Raw genomic sequence first — 18,221 nt, forward strand, 5'->3', positions numbered from 1 at the left:
TACTCGCAGAAAGTACCTGGCAGGAATTGATGATTACAGAAACCATGATGATGGCATCCTGGTTATAGTGTACTTATGTATCATTCATTCACTAAATATTTACTGGGCACCTACAGGGTAGCAATTGGGAGATCGGTGCTAGAAAGCATGAAAAAGGCAAAGTCCATGCCCTGAAGGAGCTCAATGAATTTTGAGAAGAAGAGAAACTCTGGTTCTTAACAAGGAATAGAAGCACTTCCACAAAGTCAGTTTCTATTTCTCCCAAGGTATCCAAAATGTATTTCCAACACACCAGATATTTACCTTTTTTTTAAAAAAACTATGAACTAAAAAAATATCAATTTATACTTTATACTGTTATGGGTTAAGTAATTCAAAGGAATCTAACTCTGAGAAACCTAATAAGATCCCTTTCCAGTTATTCAAATTTATGTATTTTATTTCAGCTTCTCATACCTTACAGCTTACAATAAGCAATACTAAATAAAAGTAGTCTTCAAAGTGGCAGCATGTAATGCAGGGTCTTTCTGGGCATTATCATGACTCAATTAACATCACAAGGATAAGTGCAAGAGTGTGGTGAATACTGGTAGCGCTGTCTTGTTGTTGAAGCTACCATGGATTTATGGAAGGTTCTTTTGTCTATGATGACTATATGAGAGTGGAGCTTGAGCTACTCCATTTCCAGGTCCTGAAAATGTGTGTGACATGAACCTAATTCTAGGAAATCTCCTCCATCCAGTTCTCTATGATTTTGGTTGCCCCATTCCTTTCACTGTCTGGCAGGGTCATTAAAAGAGCATTTTTATGGCTTTCCAAAAGAAATTCAGTCTAGACAAGGGTCTTCGTTAATGCTTGGACAATTGGGAGGAAAGCAAGAGGGCAAGCTCCTTGAGGGCAGGGGCCTGTATGCCTGGCTGGTTTCTGTCCTGCCCCTAGAGCTCACAGCACAGCGTGTTCTCTAAATGATGACTGAGGAATGACAGAGTTGGGCTGCTCCTCTTCCCTCTAGTGCAGCAGCCAAGAGGTAATACAGGCCAGTGTGCAGTATGCAGAGCTGTCACTCAGATCTCCCACTTGCCTAAGGTAGCAGATGATTGGGTTTTGCATGCCTGGTTTACACTCTTCAAATATTTATAGACAGTTCTCTTTGCCTCAAGCCCTCGTTGTCACTTAGCCAAGTTATACATACACGGCTCTTTTAATCTTTCTTTAGAAATCAATCCCACCAAGCTCCTTAGTCATTCTAGATGTATTTCTCTCAACTTTTGGCTGTTTGTCTCTTTGGTAATTTATTCTGTTGAAATGCATGAAAATAATACAGATGTGGAGCAGAGGGCGGTTTAGTCACCTTTTTACTACAAGGAGGAATGTCTTTTATGGGCAAAAGAAAATTATCCTTTTTCCTTTTGGATGATCATGTTTTTAAAAATTCATATTTAAGTTGATGGATCAATCAATACATTGCAAGAGAAAGGATGAAAAAAAGTATCATCAGTATTATATATATTCTCTAACGATGATATTGTCATTGATTGAACTCTTTCTTGTGTCTATAAACTGATTAATTTAACCTGCAGTATTCAAACATGGGGGGAAAATGGGAACCTGGAGTAACATGGTCACCACAAAGAGACTTAAGTGCCCATCCTCAGGTACTGTCTATCTGTGGATAGGTCTAGCTAACTTCAGCTTTTCAGTGAAAAAAAATTTTTTAAAAGTTCTATTTTTTCCCATTATAGAGTAATACCTTAAAGAAAATTTCAAATAATCAAAATAAGAAAAAGTTACCTATACTTCACTACCACAAAATAACATTTACCATTTTTAAAGAATTTCATTTAAGTCTCTTTTGGATGCATTCCCCACCCACACCCCAGGCATGCTCATATCATTTGCACAGTTTAACACCTAGCTTTTTCACTTAATATTAATAAATGCCATGTATTGCATTGTTTTCAAATCCCAATTTTAATGACTACAGGCTATTCCATCAAGTAGATGTGCTATAATTTTACAATTCCCTACTGCTCGATATTTACATCGTTTCCATTTTTTCTTTAGGTTAAATGTCATTACAAAGAAAATTTTTGTGTGTAAAGCTTTTCTGCATTTAGGACTACTCTTAGATTCATAGCAGTAAAATTAATGGGTCAAGGATACAAAGAAAATAAATCCTGAGGTAAAGAATTAATGTAGGTTCTATTTGAAGTGAAAAATATCACTTTAAATACAAAGATTTGTCTTTTGGATCTGATGCTCAAATCATAGAAGGCTGTTGAAAACTGTCAAAGCTGACAAATTCTAGTCACTTAAGTGTGGTGCTCACTAGTATTCTGCTCCTTTAACTGCACAAGTATATTGCTGAGCCCTTATTAATCAAGCATAAATTCTTAACCTTACCTAGATCTACCATCAGAAGGCGAGTGAGGGCGGTGTAGAAGGTGGTGCGGCACCTGAAGTCGCTGAGGCTATAACTGTCACTGATTCCAAGGAAGGGGAAGTGTTCACTCTAAAGAAAGCAAAGAGCATCCGAAGTTACTAATGCTTTACCTAAACTACGCAGAAAATTCTAGTTACGAATTAAAGGAAGTAAGACTTACCGTGTGGTTTTTTAGCATAAATTTCACAGCATCTATCTTCACTAGTTTTTTTAAAAGGATATAGGTAATATAAGTTAAGGAATCTGGGGAAATATAATGGTCTTATCAACAGATAATAAGTCACAAAATAACACTGAACTCTAACAGTATCAATTTCTATTTATGAAGAATCAATATTATTTCTAAAGAGTATTCCTACAGAAATATCTTTCATTGTGTTAAGAATGATAATCCATTATTAACCAGTGCAATTACTTTTCCTATCTTATACATATTCTAGTTATGGAAAGGAAAAATGAATTTTATAATTAAGACAAAAACTTCTTTACTATTAAAGCCTTGATGGTAGAAAATTAAAACTGACCCTTTTTACATTTTTGGATATAACTTGAAAACTTCTTTTCACTTAATATTACTTCATAAAAAATAATTATAAAAGACCCATAATAGACTATCCAGAAAGAGAAAATTATTCAATTCTAAGAAACAATGGGCCCACTGAGTAGAAATCTAAGGAAATTCTGCTTTAGATGAAGAAGATCAGAATATAATTAGAAAGATGTAGCCAGGGATCCCTGGGTGGTGCAGCGGTTTAGCGCCTGCCTTTGGCCCAGGGCGCGATCCTGGAGACCCGGGATCGAATCCCACGTCGGGCTCCCGGTGTATGGAGCCTGCTTCTCCCTCTGCCTATGTCTCTGCCTCTCTCTCTCTCTCTCTCTCTCTCTCTATGTGACTATCATAAATAAATAAAAATTAAAAAAAAAAAAAAAGAAAGATGTAGCCAACTGCATGTCATCAAGTGTTGGAGGACAGGTTTAAATAACCTAACATTTCTCAAGTACCTACCAGGTGTGAGCCATTTTGCATTTGTTCATTTGCCTAATCTTCACAATTATACTGTTAAATACAATTTCTTATTTCTAATCCATAGATAAGAAAATCGAAGTTCACTGGGCAGCCCGGGTGGCTCAGCAGTTTAGCGCCACCTTCGGCCCAGGGCATGATCCTGTTGACCCAGGGTCGGGTCCTGCATCCGGCTCCCTGCATGGGGTCTGCTTCTCCCTCTGCCTTTGTCTCTCTCTCTCTCTCTCTCATGAATGAAAATCGAAGTTCAGAGAAATGCAGTTACTTGTCCAAGATCATGCAGTTAGGACCTGATACTGCTTGAGATCTGAACTGAGGCTGCGTTGTCTCTACTGTACCACATTACCACCTCAATAGCTCATCTCAGAATGAGAATAAAGTTGAGAAATCATAAACACTGTCGCAAGGCCTAAATAATTTCTGGTGAATGCTGCCATCAAAGATGGGTTGATGAATTTCTAAGACTAGTATATAGACGCCCTCTTTTCTTACTTAGTCACTCAGGCATGGGTGTAAAAGAGCAGAAAAAGCATTGAACACAAGTCAGAAGAGCTGAGCTTTTGGCTTGACTACACCATCCACTCAGCTCTGAGTCTGAGTACTCTACTCAGCCCCTCTGGGCCTTAGTTTCCCCCTCTAACAAATGAGGGTGATACCCAAACCATCTTACAGGATCATTGTGAGGATCAGATAAGGCAAACGTCTTCGCCAATTATAAGTCCAGGAGGAAGATGCGAAGATGCAGAGAAATAACACGTACAGAATGTTTGCTACTTGCAGGGTTAATTCTCACAATCCCAGGAGATGGGCAGGATCACTTCTGTTTTTCTGATTAGGGAACAAATCCAAAAAAATCAAGTGAAATTTTCCAAAAGACAAACAGTATAATTCGGATTCAAATCCCTCTGCCTCTAAAGCAACCATTTCAGTTGCATTTTAAGCACATTCACTTTCATATTAAGACTGTAAACCTTTCTAAGGGCAGGGGCCACACCTGTGCATTTTCTTCAGTGCACTGACACCAGTGGGTTCTCAGTGCGCTGTGTTTTTCTGGCAGGCTGAAGAGGAACAAGATTAGGGCGGAGAGGCAGGAGGTCTTTCCTTGTGTACAAAGATGAGATTTGATGATTTTTCCCCAGTATAAATCACCGAGCAGAAGAACTGCCATTCAAACTTCACTCAGTTAAACAGGGGCGGGGATCAATAAACTAAGAAATATCTTAAGTAATTACCAAATACAATTCTCTTGGAATTGCAAAGTTAAAAGTGACAGGGTCTATGGGTAATAAGAATGCTGCCATTAATAGGAACCTTCCTGTCAGTGCTACTAATAAACAGCAAGTCATGTTTTGACAATAGAATATTTATGGTAGCAATAAACAGAACATTCACAGGAAGAGTCTCATCTGCCAAAGACACATTTTCTGTAGAACTGCATCTGTGCACTTTGTATCAAGGCCAGTCTCAGTGCCTTTTAATTATATTCTAAAGCAAAAAACTGATTAAGAATAATTTTTTACTTCTTTCAATAAAGAAAAAAATGAGAATTCATCTGATTATTTATATTCCCTTATAGGAATTAAACTCAAAGCTATTATGGTCCTTAAGAGAATCTGTAATGTTTTTTTAAAAAGGCAAATGGATACATCATCTTTATGATCTTTTTACTTTCATCTTGTTCTTCTCTAAGAGACTAGGGTTCTCTCATAAGATGCATGAGAGAGCATTTTTGTTGGGCGGGAGCATTTTAGTTGTGTGACACTACTACGTTAGATTTCGGAGGCCTGTCCAGAACAGCTCCTAACAGTGAACACAGTAATGGTGGCCAACAGTAATAGCATCAGTAGCAGGAGTCTAGAGTGGTAAGAATTTAGTAAAAGTCACACATGGAACATGTAAATGATAGGGTTAAAATTCAGACCCAGGTCTGACTCGAAACTATAAGCTCTTTTCACTTGGTCATGGCATACCCATCTGGTTTTAAAAAGGCTGGGAATTTTGAAGAGATCACTAATTTTTTGAGACACTACAGAAACTAGAACTAGGTCCCAGAAAAAAAAAACAAAAACAAAAACGGGAAAACTGTTCTTTTAGGTGGCACCAATTAAATAATGAGCTTTCCTCACATTCAGGACAGAGCAAACTCCATAGCCTGGCTGATGTTAACACACTAAACAAAATTCCTAGGGAATTTCCTGTTGGTATCCATGTAGTTATGAAAACACTGAGGAGGGTGAACAATGTTTTCCTGATAGCTAACATGACAAATGAAGAAAGGAAAGAAAAAGTCAAGACAAATGGGTGTATCTTACAGATGGTTGAAAATTTTGAAAATCTGTACCTTTGAAGAAGAGGAAAACCAGATTGGGAATGAATTGTTTTTTTTCAGTGACAGGAGTACTACACACTTTAGCTGATGGGCGTAGCAGTACCAACTATGACTTCAATTCATGGTATCTAGCCTTTACTGAGTATCAACATTTCATCAAACCTAAAATGTCACTGGTTATAAAAAAATCATTACTTTATGTGCTAAGAAAGAAAAGGTGTTTTAAAATATCAACTGTGGTATTTACATATCTTATTTACATTTATAAAATGTAAAGCAATTTCTGTTTTAGAATCAAAGGAGCAGTCTATTAGGCATATGATCTTCACTAAGTACCAGAGAGTAGATGATACACTGATATAGGCAATTATTTAAAAGCCATACATGTTTACAAATAGTTTTTTTGCAGACAGAATTAGATCCTGATAATAGGAGAAAGATCAGAGATAAGAAAATGACATGTAAGAAATTATTACAGGTAGGTGATAGGCACAAAGTATAATTACTGAAATATTAGTTTTGTTATTTCAAAAATGAGATTATGTTCATAAACCCTACTAGCCTAAAAAAATCCAAATATGTCTAACAAAAATGAAGCATCTTAAGGAATGCTAATGATTACTTAAAAGGAACAGGAGTTAAGGCTTTGTCAATTAACAAAAGGGGTAACATTAATTCAAATGCACACTATGTGAAATTTTGAAACAAGAGAGAAAAAAAGACTCCTAATCTCTAATAACTTACAATTAATAGCAGAGAGGACTAGCCAATACTAAGCTATACGATATTCATTCTCAGATATATAGGTAAGAACTAGGCGTTCAGGAGCATTAAGAAAAATAAAGATGATAGGAATGAAAATGAAAGAAATGAATATTCATTGAGCACCTACTAGGTGATAGGGTCTGTAGTACCAGGTGCCTTATTTTATTAGATAACTCAGATGTATTGTTACAGTGCTTGCTTCGATGGCACATACACTAAAATTAGAACAAGACAGAATATTAGCATGGTTCCTGTGCAGAGATATATTTTTACATAGTTACTATTTTATTTAATCCTTACAAAATTCCAGAGGTAGATAATATTCCCTTTCTACAGATGAAGTAACTGAGACTCAGAGAAATTAAATGACTTGTTCATGTTCTTTCAGTAAATACAATGACAAAGGATCATAACTATTTCAGTACAGCTTCACTAAGTCTTTAGCAAGACCTGAAAATTTAAAAGAGATCTAACTGAGTTGCAATGGGTCAAATGAAAAGAAAAGTGTATGTGGTGATTCAGTGAAAGGTAATGAAGGGTGTCAAGAAGGAAGGTAAAATAAATTTCCTTGGCCTGAGCATAAAGTACAAATTGTGGTTGAGTGGTGGATCAGGAAATTAGTTATGAGAACTCAAGAAGTCAAGTATTGTTACAGAACTCAAGTTCTAATCAATAATTTTACTTTGACCCAAGAAGCAAGTGGAAGCGATTCTGGGCTTTTGGGAAGAGAAATGATCAGATCACAATAATACTTGAGGAAGGTAATCTTCTGAAGCAGAAATCTAAAGAACTGAGTGAAGGTTTGAATGAATGGGTTACAGAAAAGGAGCAGAGAGGATTCTCATACTTGATTCTAGTATAAAAACAAATGGAGCAGATAAATTATGAGATGACTTTTCCATGGATAATAGAGACAGAAAACAAGTAAATAAATCAACATTTCTTTTGATGAGAAATGTTAATAGAAGTATGCCTGAGGGATATATGCTGAAACTAGTTTTATTTAACATTCTCAAAACCATCTGGAGATGGTGGTATTCACTGAAATAAAGCAATACATTTTAATACTGTTTCACAAAAGCAGAATTACTACTGTTTGTTACTAAGTATTTCCTGTAACACACATACCCAATTGTACTTCCATCTTCACTCTTATTTCATTCTACACCTTTGTTTCATGTCTCAGCCTCGACTCTTTCCTGACCCCCACCTCCTTCCAGTTTCATACCCCAGTGGTGGGAAGATCAGTGACAGGGTAAGGATGTCTGGTTTGCACATTACTTGTAGACTTAATGGTTTGTATATAAGCTATGTCCAAATGATGTTGAATAAAAAGAGCTCTCTCACAATCACCATATCAAAATGTCAGATATCCACATTATTTTTAATGCACAGATGTTCAGAAAATTAGTAATTTATTTGAGTTAAATTTTAAAAAGAAAAAGAAACTATGTTAATAAAACAATGGACTTTGAATTCTTAGAAAAAATTTGTGAAAGGTGGTCTGGAATCAGGATCAATCCTGTTAGAATTTAAAATCTGTGAGGGCAGGGTCTGTGTCTCATTTGTCTTTTTGCTCTGTACTTAGCAAATGTTAATTAATATCTGCTGAATTGAAAGAGGCCAGTAATAGAAAGTAAATTGTTAGGATGAATATGGAATTAAATTATTTTATTCTAGTGTTAAATCTAAATAAGGATGCAGTTCTGGGTATTGCACTAAAACAACAGCAACAACAAAAAACAAACAAGAAAAGACCAATGAAACTGGAAGAGGTTTGGGGTTGAAAAAGAAAAGCCTCAAGGTGATCAAGCAGCCTGATTAGGAAACAGAATCTCTGGCTTTAAAATGAAAAAAATTGAGAGAAGCCACTGATAGATTTCTGATACATGTGGGTAGGAATTATATTCACTAAATCCTGGTGTAACAGGAACTAAGGAGAATAGTCCCAAAGTCTTAGGGGGCTAGTGTGAAGCCAAATGTTTGGAATTATTTCTTTAACAAACAACTTGGGCCAGCTTCATGGGATGTACATGCTATTCACTTGCACAGGGTTCTTCTATGCCTAGAAGGGTCTGTGTTTGCTTCAATGCTGTATTGTTGAGGTCTTGATTTTTTTTTTTTTTTAAGATTTTATTTTTAAGTCATCTCTAAACCCAATGCAGGGCTTGAACTACAACCCTGAGATCCAGAGTCACATGCTCCACTGACTGAGTCAGCCAGGTTCCTTGAAATGCTTAATAACTTATGAACAAGGCACCCCACACTTTCATTTTGTACGTGGCCCTGCAAATTATACAGGTAGTCTTGCAATAACATGGAGAAGTTATTCATCCTAAGAACTGTAGCTAATGGTAGCAACAGTGTAAAACGAGTTTGGATAAATTCATGAATTAGTGTAGAATCTGTTTTTAAGTGGTAAAGATATTCTGAGTTTTCTTTGAAGATGATGTAGTAAAGGCAACTACCAACAGAGGGCCTAATAGAAAATGAAATTTCCTTTCTCCTTATTATCTACCTGAAACCCAAAGTGAGACATGTTGTTGCTGTAAATTTGAGTAAACAATGAATTAAATAGGAATACTGATCAATTATTTTTCAAGGGAAAAAAACCTGAAATAATGATTACTAAATCAAACAGATTTTTTGATGAAATGTAACACATCCCTCCCTCTTTCTCAGCATGTAAAGCAAGTTTAATTGGTTGCTTTGTAGGACCCTTCTCTCCCCAGTTCCTCCAGAAGCTTCCTTGTTCTATTACTGGAACAATCTCATCTCTTTCCCAGTTAGACAGAAAATAGGATTTATGACTGGAACGTATTTGAAAGAGGGGAAAAGCGTCCACAAATATTAAACCTGGATGTGGAGTTGATTAAAAAGTTACTCAGAGGTATCTGCTAAGTGTATTATATATACCCCCATGAACTGAATCTTATGGGAAAACAAACTTTCCCTCAAAAAGGCCACTGGATTTTATTTTGTTTATTTATTTTAAAGATTTTATTTATTTATTCATGAGAGATAAAGAGAGAGAAGCAGAGACATAGACAGAGGGAGAAGCAGGCTCCATGCAGGGAGCCTGACGTGGGACTCGATCCTGGACCAGGATCATGCCCTGAGCCAAAGGCAGACGCTCAACTGCTGAGCCACCCACGCGTCCCAGGCCACTGGATTTTAAAATTACAGTACCAACTTGGAAAGCTTCAAACCATGGGGTAAAATAAAATGCAACAGCCTCTCCAGTTAAAATCCAAGGATTTAATGTAATGGCTTCCTCACACACACTTAAAGGAACTAGGTTAGCTCTAAAAATGTCAAGTCTGCCCTCCCCTAGTGAAGACAAAGTCTTATACAGAGGTACCCAATCTTCTTATTTGGGACATCTAGTCCTATCTTCCAACTATCTTAAAAAGCACAAGTTCTCACAGTAGAGCTCCTAAGTCACCAGCATCCCCAGAAACTTGCTGAAAATGCAAATTCTCACACCTCCGTCTAACACCTCCTAAAACATAAACTCTGGGGGTGAGGTCTAGCAATTTGTGTTCTAACAAGTACTCTACTGATTCTCACCATCACTAAGGTTTGAGAATACTATTTTTTTTTTTAATTTTTATTTATTTATGATAGTCACACAGAGAGAGCGAGAGAGGCAGAGACACAGGCAGAGGGAGAAGCAGGCTCCATGCACCGGGAGCCCAATGTGGGATTCGATCCCGAGTCTCCAGGATCGCGCCCTGGGCCAAAGGCAGGCGCTAAACCGCTGCGCCACCCAGGGATCCCCGAGAATACTATTTTTTTATCTTTATTTTTTTTAAAATATTTTTATTTACTTACTCATGAGAGACACACAGAGACAGACGCAGAGACACAGGCAGAGGGAGAAGCAGACTCCATGCAGGGAGCCTGATGTGGGACTCGATCCCGGGTCACCAGGATCATGCCCTGGGCCAAAGGCAGGCGCCAAACTGCTGAGCCACCCAGGGATCCCAGAATACTACTTTAAAGGCAAGTAAACATGAGTCTTTTTAGCATTTCTTAAAAAGAACATCTTTTGTGATTTCAATTTCCAAACAAGTGGTCAGATACAAGAACACCAAAGTTCATAGACTGGTTTTGAGAACCAAAAAAAAATAGTGAGTAGGATTCACTCTGAAGAAGATAAAAATGGAAAAAACTAAATGAGAATTATCTTAGGACGTGCAATAGAAAGTAATCAGGAACATTTAAAAACTTTGTAGTAAGATGTTTTTCAGTTATTCCTTACTAATATTTTAAATACAAATATTTTGAATATTAATATGTAAACAGACTGCCATTAATAGAGGCCAGCTGGTAATGATTTTTATCTTGCATGGTTGTTTCTACTGCTGAAGAGTACCATCTTATTTTTAACATAGATATAATGTATGCTTTAAAATCAGGATTTAAAAACACATTATAATAAAGAAATCGATTGGAAACAACAAAACATGCATTAAGTAACCAGCAACTGCTCTGAAATAGACATACCACTCACATATTCCATTATGTAAATGAATTCAAAGATATTTCATGACTGATCAGCTAGAAGGGACATAATGATTTATAATTCAAATAACTGAGCACTGAAATCAAATTGAACTAATATATATTTCTAAATATGGAAACCTGAAATAATTGTTAGAAAATATAAATCAATGTACCCAAGTTGAAATCATTCGTATCCCTTGGTTTAAATGTTATAGCTTTTAAGTTTTATCTAATAAGTTTTCTGAAAATATGATTTTTTATTAACTTCAAGAAGTGTTCAAAAGCAATAAACAGCTTCTGAAACAAAAGGTTATAATTTTAGAATTAAAGAATATGTAAGAGATATAAGGTGATAGGAAAAGGATCTTAAATAGTGGGTTGAAATAAATTAGGTGTTATGCAAATTATACCAAAAAGAATACAAATTGAATTAATTTTATATTAGATTTCAATTCCAACCTAAAAAATAGGGTAAATCTAAACAATAGATACGTGCTATAAAATAACACAGGCTTCTTTCCAGATAATATGCTCTCAAAGTAATTCATTGTGAAAAGGCCAGAGTTTGCAAGACTAGGAAGTACTTATAAACCACTTCATATGTTAGAAATAAAGAGTATTTCAGCATTATTATTAAAAAAAATACAGGTTGAGTTTTTTTTTTAATAAGAAAAAATACATATCTTAAAAAGCCAAAATGACCACTGGAATTGGGTTGTACATCACTTTCCAGTAAAAAGGAAAAACAGCCTGGACAGGTGTAATTTATCATTTTTCTGATTTAATATCAAAGAAATATATTAAAATAATAAAAAGAATCCTGAAATCCTCAAAATTTGTAGTGATAAATAGCCCTCCCTGTCTTTATTGCATTATACCTACTAACAGAAATATTGCATGGTGGATTTTGCCAGACAAGGACGATTATTTTCCAATAAAAAGTTGCATATTAAATTCCAGCACAAAAGTGGGTGTCTAATACTTTGGAAATCTTTTATGGTTTCCCAAGGAACATAATTTTAAACTTAACTAATACAAACATATTCCTGCAGTAAACCTATATTAAAGATTTCCATCCAATGCCACCCATTTTCAGAATGCTGTCCTCATATTTAAATATCAGCTAATCTTGGTGGTTAACTAAACCAACACTTATTTTTCATAACTCCTCTATTTTTGATAGCTAACATATAAAAGAAAATCAACACACTTCTCTCTCATTGGTAGAAACAGGAGAATAGTATTAACTATAATACAATAAGAAATGATGATTCTGGTTTTAGATTTTAAAAACCTGCTAAAGATAGAAACCAAAACATTTAATGCATAATGAGATATCTTATTTTAGAGTAAATAAGATGTTGATTTGGTGGTGGCAATAATCCAAGAAGTGGTAAAGCAAACAAACATATAATTTTCTTCCTATTACTTCTTTGTGCCTCTTAAATAATCAAAATAATACTTTTTTAAATTGAAGAATAGTGAAACTATAGTATTTACTCTTAGGAATTCAATTTTTAGAAGGTAATATTTTTAAAACATTTTGACCTTCTTCAAATTAGTTATATGTTTTCTTTTAAAATAAGAAATCCTTGATGATTAAGAAAAATCACAGACTAAAACAGATGCTGTTGCATACTTTCTTATGTACCTGTTTATTAACCTGGATGGATATAAACATAACTTTAACTAGTTAGGAATCTATACATCCATGTAAATTCAATTGTGACTCTAAATAAATGTTCATAGTTGGTGGCTAATATAAATCTTTCAAAAACATACTTTACAGATAAGGATAAATGAAAGGATTTTTTATTAAAAACAATTACAAAAAACAAAACAAAACAAAAAACCAATTACAGACGTTAAGAGCAAGGAAAATACCTGGCCAACAGAATGCACCTGTTTGGGTGTTTCTATATATTACTAGATATATAGTAAAAAGGATATCCAACAGAAAGGTCATTTAGGAACTGGAGAGTCCTTGAAATCACAGGCTCACATCTCCCCCAGTATTTAAGATTCGTAACACTAAATATGAAAAAAAATGGTTTTAATTGTAAGTAAGGCGTTTGCTTGTATAAAGAGAACATGGAAATACACATATATTTACTTAAGTTAGGTGACCTAAATCAGAAACATCTCACTAAGTTGAAAAACAGGTTTAAATACCGCTGGATCATTTTCTATCCTATTCTCTCTAATGGCATAATCAAAATTATATCCAATCAATGTATAATGAACACTGTTCTCTGAAAAAAATTCTATAAATTTAGTTTTATAAATTAAAAAATTGCCTAAGTGTTTCACAAAAGAAACATCAAGTTTGTATGCAAAACAAACATATTAGGTAATGACAGCAAGAGTTACAAAGGTAGTCAAACAGAGGTTCACAATTACGCCATGAAATGAACCATCAAACTTGTGGCTCCCATGCTCACTTCTTAAAATCATAATTATTGGTATAGCTTTGTTCTCTGCAAGCAACATAGCACTGTCTGTTACACAGATAAACTGGGCTGCCAACGGGAGGTATACAAATTTAGGCTAAATGTACAAAATTATGCTCATGAGTAGAAACTAGTTAATTCTGCTAACAGATTATAAGGATGATTTCAGGGAAAGTTTCCATGAGGATGTCTCTGATAGCCATAGGTTCCTACTGGAAACAATGAATGCCCTGTCTTAAGGCAATCTAACCTCTCTCAATGATTCCAGTTTGCAAAAATCTCTTTAGTCAATCTTTGAAACTGGGAATTTTCTTCCTAATTAAAAACTAAAATGCTGCCCACTTGAAGAGTCAAAGTCTATAAATGTTTAAAACCATGTTTTGATGTTGCATGCTGCAGTTGTATGGGTACCTTGACAAATAAGAATGTCTTTTGGGTGGTAAATTTTAAATATGTGAAATTAAGTTTCAATTAAGAACAATGCTGCCATTCTAAGAATTAAAGCATAATTTAAAAAGGTCTTGTATTAAAAAATTAAAATTAAGAGATTTAAACACAGCAAAAATATCTACTACATTCAAAGCAACAACAACAAAAGAAAAATCAAAGAACTCACATTTTCGTCATGAATGTTTCTAGAACATGGTTGTCATCTGTTATTCCTAAAACTTCTGACATACGGGCATATACCTGTATGAAAACATTTAATTGTTAAAAGCTTTATCATTAACATATATTTTCAAGAGACTATTCAAATTGAACAAATGTGAGGTTTAAAGCATTGCTGAATCCACAATGAAGAAAGGAATGGGTAGAGGGAGCAAAGGAAGGATTTTTTTTTAAAGTATAATTTAAAAATTTATTCTCTTTTTCTTCCAGGAAGTACCTCTATTATTTTGAAATACATACCCACACTCACATACTCATTTTATTCCCAGCATACCACATAATTTTTTTTCTCAAAGTGGTAAACCACCCCCTTCTCAAAGATGGGCATATGTATAAAAAGGGCTGAAACATGGAGTGTCTCAATAAAAGGTTCCAACATTTAAAAAAATTTCCATCTATCCCAGCTATCAGCAAACCATCAAATAATTCAGGATTATGTCAGTCAGTTATAAAAAAAGGATTTCAAAAAGAAGAGGAAGTTAAAGAATTTACATTTTCCTCAAAAATCTCTCATTTAAGCTCCCCCAAATACAGAGATAGGTCTTACTTTCCATGCTGAAACTGAAATCCCAGGCTCAGAGATTCTCTGCTGAATACATCAGGGCCTGGGAATCCACTAAGCTTCCAATTAGGGAGTGTTGGTCGCAGACTTTGGGGTGCAACATTTCAGTCCCAACCCAAGCCACATTGAGCTTATAAACACATATCCCACTTTAAGTGGGAAAATGTCACCAGCAGCCAATGGAATATTCCCTAATAGCCTGGCAAAGCTGAGAGGTGGGTTGACACCTCCATACTCCCTGATGCTCTGGTGTGATTCCAGGTTATCCCTGCCAGACACCAGCTGTATAGGATTTCTCTTCTGTGATTTGATCCCCTGTGATTGTGTTCTCTCACTTTCTCTTGATCTGCCTATTTCCTAGGGTACAGTATGGCAACTTAACTTTCACTCTCTATGCCTTTAGCTTTTCACATGTAAACACCAGCTTGGTATACAGCCATAGGTCACAAAGGCGAGATAAAGATCACAGAGCACCACAAATCACCAGAATTAAAGGGTTATACAGGGGAGGAAGGCTGTTCATTGCAGAGATCTCGTATCTGGATTTTAAACACTATACAAAGCAGAAGTGTGTGTTCTGGGCTTCCAACCTAAGTCCTATAACCAGGAGCTGCTCCAGCCAGTGGTGAGTGAGTGGGGGAGAGAGAGAGAGGGAAAGGAAGGGGCAAGTGGAGAGGGCAAGAGAAGGAAGGAAGGGGCAGAAGAGTGGATGGGAAAAGCTGGGGAAAGAAAGATTGCGATTCACATTCCTGTTGAAAGGAAAGATTGCGATTCACATTCCTGTTGCCTCTTCTGCTAATTTCTGAGCCCTACAGAAAAGCATTTTAATGACTGTATCTAGGAGTTTGCTCACAAGAGTAGGCCTTTGTCTCCTAAGATTGAAGCTATCACTGTGTTTGTAAGATGTTTAGAGAGAAGAAGGAGCCAGGGAGAGAAAATCTCGGGAATGAGTTACCACCAATCCTCAATGATCAGAAACCTTGAAGCACACAAAAAGCTCAAAGGAAGACTGGTATGTGGAAAGGGAAGTTTCCCTTATCTCAGCATGATCCAAAACCTCTCTATGGAAGTCAATTGGGCCCTTGGAAAATCTGATACTGATAGATTGATGGCACATGAGGCCCTTCACAACTTGGCCCCAATGTACCTTATCTTCTAGCATTTGCCTCCATCTGAGGTCACAATAAAATACTGATGGATCACTGAGGCTCCTTATACAATTTCAGATTTTTTTTTAAAAAAGATTCTATTTATTTATTCATGAGACACACACACACACACACACACACAGAGAGAGAGAGAGAGAGAGAATGGCAGAGATACAGGCAGAGGGAGAAGCAGGCTCTATGCAGGGAGCCCGACGTGGGCCTCGATCCTGGGTCTCCAGGATACACCTTGGGCTGCAGGCGGCGCTAAACCGCTGTGCCACAGGGGCTACCCCAATTTCAGATTTCTAGGAGTTCATGTACTGTTCATTTTGCCTAAATCAGCTTTCTTCATACTCTTCCCTTGATTCCCATTCAAAAGTTGTATCTCCTCGGAAGCCTTCTCTGCCTTCCCAGGAGGAACAAGTTGCATTATCCTTTATTTTCCCACAGTCTCTGGTCAATCCTTCTCTTATGGTATTTTTCACACTGTAATTGCCTGGGTGTCCCCCACGCCCCCTACACTGTATCATATTTTTGTAAAACCGAAGTTTACATTTTCAAGACTTTATAAATGCTATTTTTTATAGCATAACTCAGCATTAATCTAATTTAGATTTTACCCATGCCACACTGAACAATAAAACCACAATAACTAAAAAGTGTTTTTAAACATCTAAGACATTTTAGCATTTAAAAATAGCTTTTCTTTAATTGTTAGTAATTACAAGCAAGTTTTCTGTAGTGTCCCTAGCTTCAAGGAAGAAGGAAGCTAGGCAGGCAGGTCTGTTGTGCTCTGCTGTCAAAACAGTTTCTCAGAGCATCAGATTTGACCCAATAAGATACTAGAAAAAACAGTCAACATTGACACATGGCAGTGCTTTAATCCACAATTATCCTTGTAACTTGCACCATTCCTTTTATCATCCATTAGCTTTGATTCCCATTATCCCATCTAGAACTGTGTCAACGCTTTTGTCCCTGGGGATTTCTCTCCACTACTAGGATCTGACAGTCAAGCTGGAGTACTAAACAGGATCATTACCTCTTAAATCCACTTATCTGATCTACTGAATAGTAAATTGAAAAGCTCATTAAGAGCAACAATCTGATTTGTTTTCACGTGTGACAGGGTCATTTAAAATCAATGTATGATTACAGCATTTCTTTTAAAAGACTCTCACATTTTCCAAGGAACCTTATCATTCAGGAAGCATGCAGATAATATGAAAATGTCTTCAAACATTTGGAATTCAATTATAACATAGGCATATAATTTGGGGGTGGGAAGTAGTCTGTCCAGTAAGGAAATATCTTTAAGAATGTATACCACAAAGCACAAATCAATGAATGCTTTCTACAGGAAAAATTCTAACACGATATTTTGGAGTTTTCAACATTTTCTAAAACTTCTATCATTTTACCAAAAAAATTTTTATTACAGGAAGAAGAAACTACATCACAATACTCATTTTAAGGAAGGATAATAGAAGTTGGCATAGGAATACAAGAAGGGAGGAGAAAAAAAACCTTCCTTTAAGTTCATAGATTTCTAATTTTTTATTTCAGAATCATTTAAGGTAATTAGATCATTATGAAAAATAAGCAAAGGTTTAAGAAATAAGAGACTAAGCTCATGTGTGTTGTCCATCCTTCTCTAAGGGATATGGTGAAGTTCAAATTAGCTATGCCTTTCTTTGGTCAGTGTTTCATATAACCAATGTGCACTCATCACAAGCTAGTTTTGCCTGGCCATTTGTGCCTTCTTCCCACTCTTCTTTTTTAAAATTTTACTTTTTAATATGACTGTATTTCTCTATTAGACTATAAGCTCCCTGAGGGCAGAGATGATGTTCTTTTATCTCCCATGCCTGATACTCAATAAATGTTGGTTAAACAAATTAGAAAATGAATATATTGTTAAAGTGCACATTTTGGTTGATTTCATTTCTTTCATAATTTTTTAACAAAAGCAAAACAACCATAAAGGGTATGGTTTTTGCACAGAACTTTTTCTCTGCAAAAATAATATACCCAAAATTCTACTTACCAGAAGAAACCCTGATAAAATTTTATTATTTAAAAAGCTCTCCCTTCCTTTGATACTGAGAGTATCCACTGTTGCCTGCCTGTTTGTGGCACTTCTCATATGATACAAAAGAATACAATTCTGTCATACTATTAATTTTCCATGTGCATATGTCTTTCCTCCGCTATTTCAAGCAAGTGCTGAGGGCAGGGAAAATATTTATTTCTTTTAACATCACCAGAATATTTAGAACATTCACGTGACAACCTTAGCAATGTAGAAAAGAAACATGGGCT

The 18,221-nt window shown here is 35.7% G+C and overlaps 1 protein-coding gene across 7 annotated transcripts in view; it reads right to left on the bottom strand.

Moving 5' to 3' along the window:
• The window catches only part of RANBP17 (RAN binding protein 17), a 306,922-nt gene that overhangs the window by 81,541 nt on the left and 207,160 nt on the right, over positions 1–18,221 (bottom strand). For all 7 annotated transcript variants that reach the window (XR_012029812.1, XR_012029813.1, XM_072824186.1 and 4 more), the window contains 4 exons: positions 14,137–14,210; positions 13,021–13,101; positions 2,604–2,667; positions 2,404–2,512 (listed from right to left, as the gene is read on the bottom strand). Coding sequence is in view for 5 of the 7 variants with exons in the window: in XM_072824186.1 (XP_072680287.1) it covers positions 2,404–2,512; positions 2,604–2,667; positions 13,021–13,101; positions 14,137–14,210 (328 nt within the window). In the remaining 2 variants the exon portion in view is untranslated. The remainder of the gene's footprint in view (positions 1–2,403; positions 2,513–2,603; positions 2,668–13,020; positions 13,102–14,136; positions 14,211–18,221) is intronic.

Source organism: Canis lupus, chromosome 4 (genome assembly GCF_048164855.1).
Source record: "Canis lupus baileyi chromosome 4, mCanLup2.hap1, whole genome shotgun sequence".
NCBI lineage: Eukaryota > Metazoa > Chordata > Mammalia > Carnivora > Canidae > Canis > Canis lupus.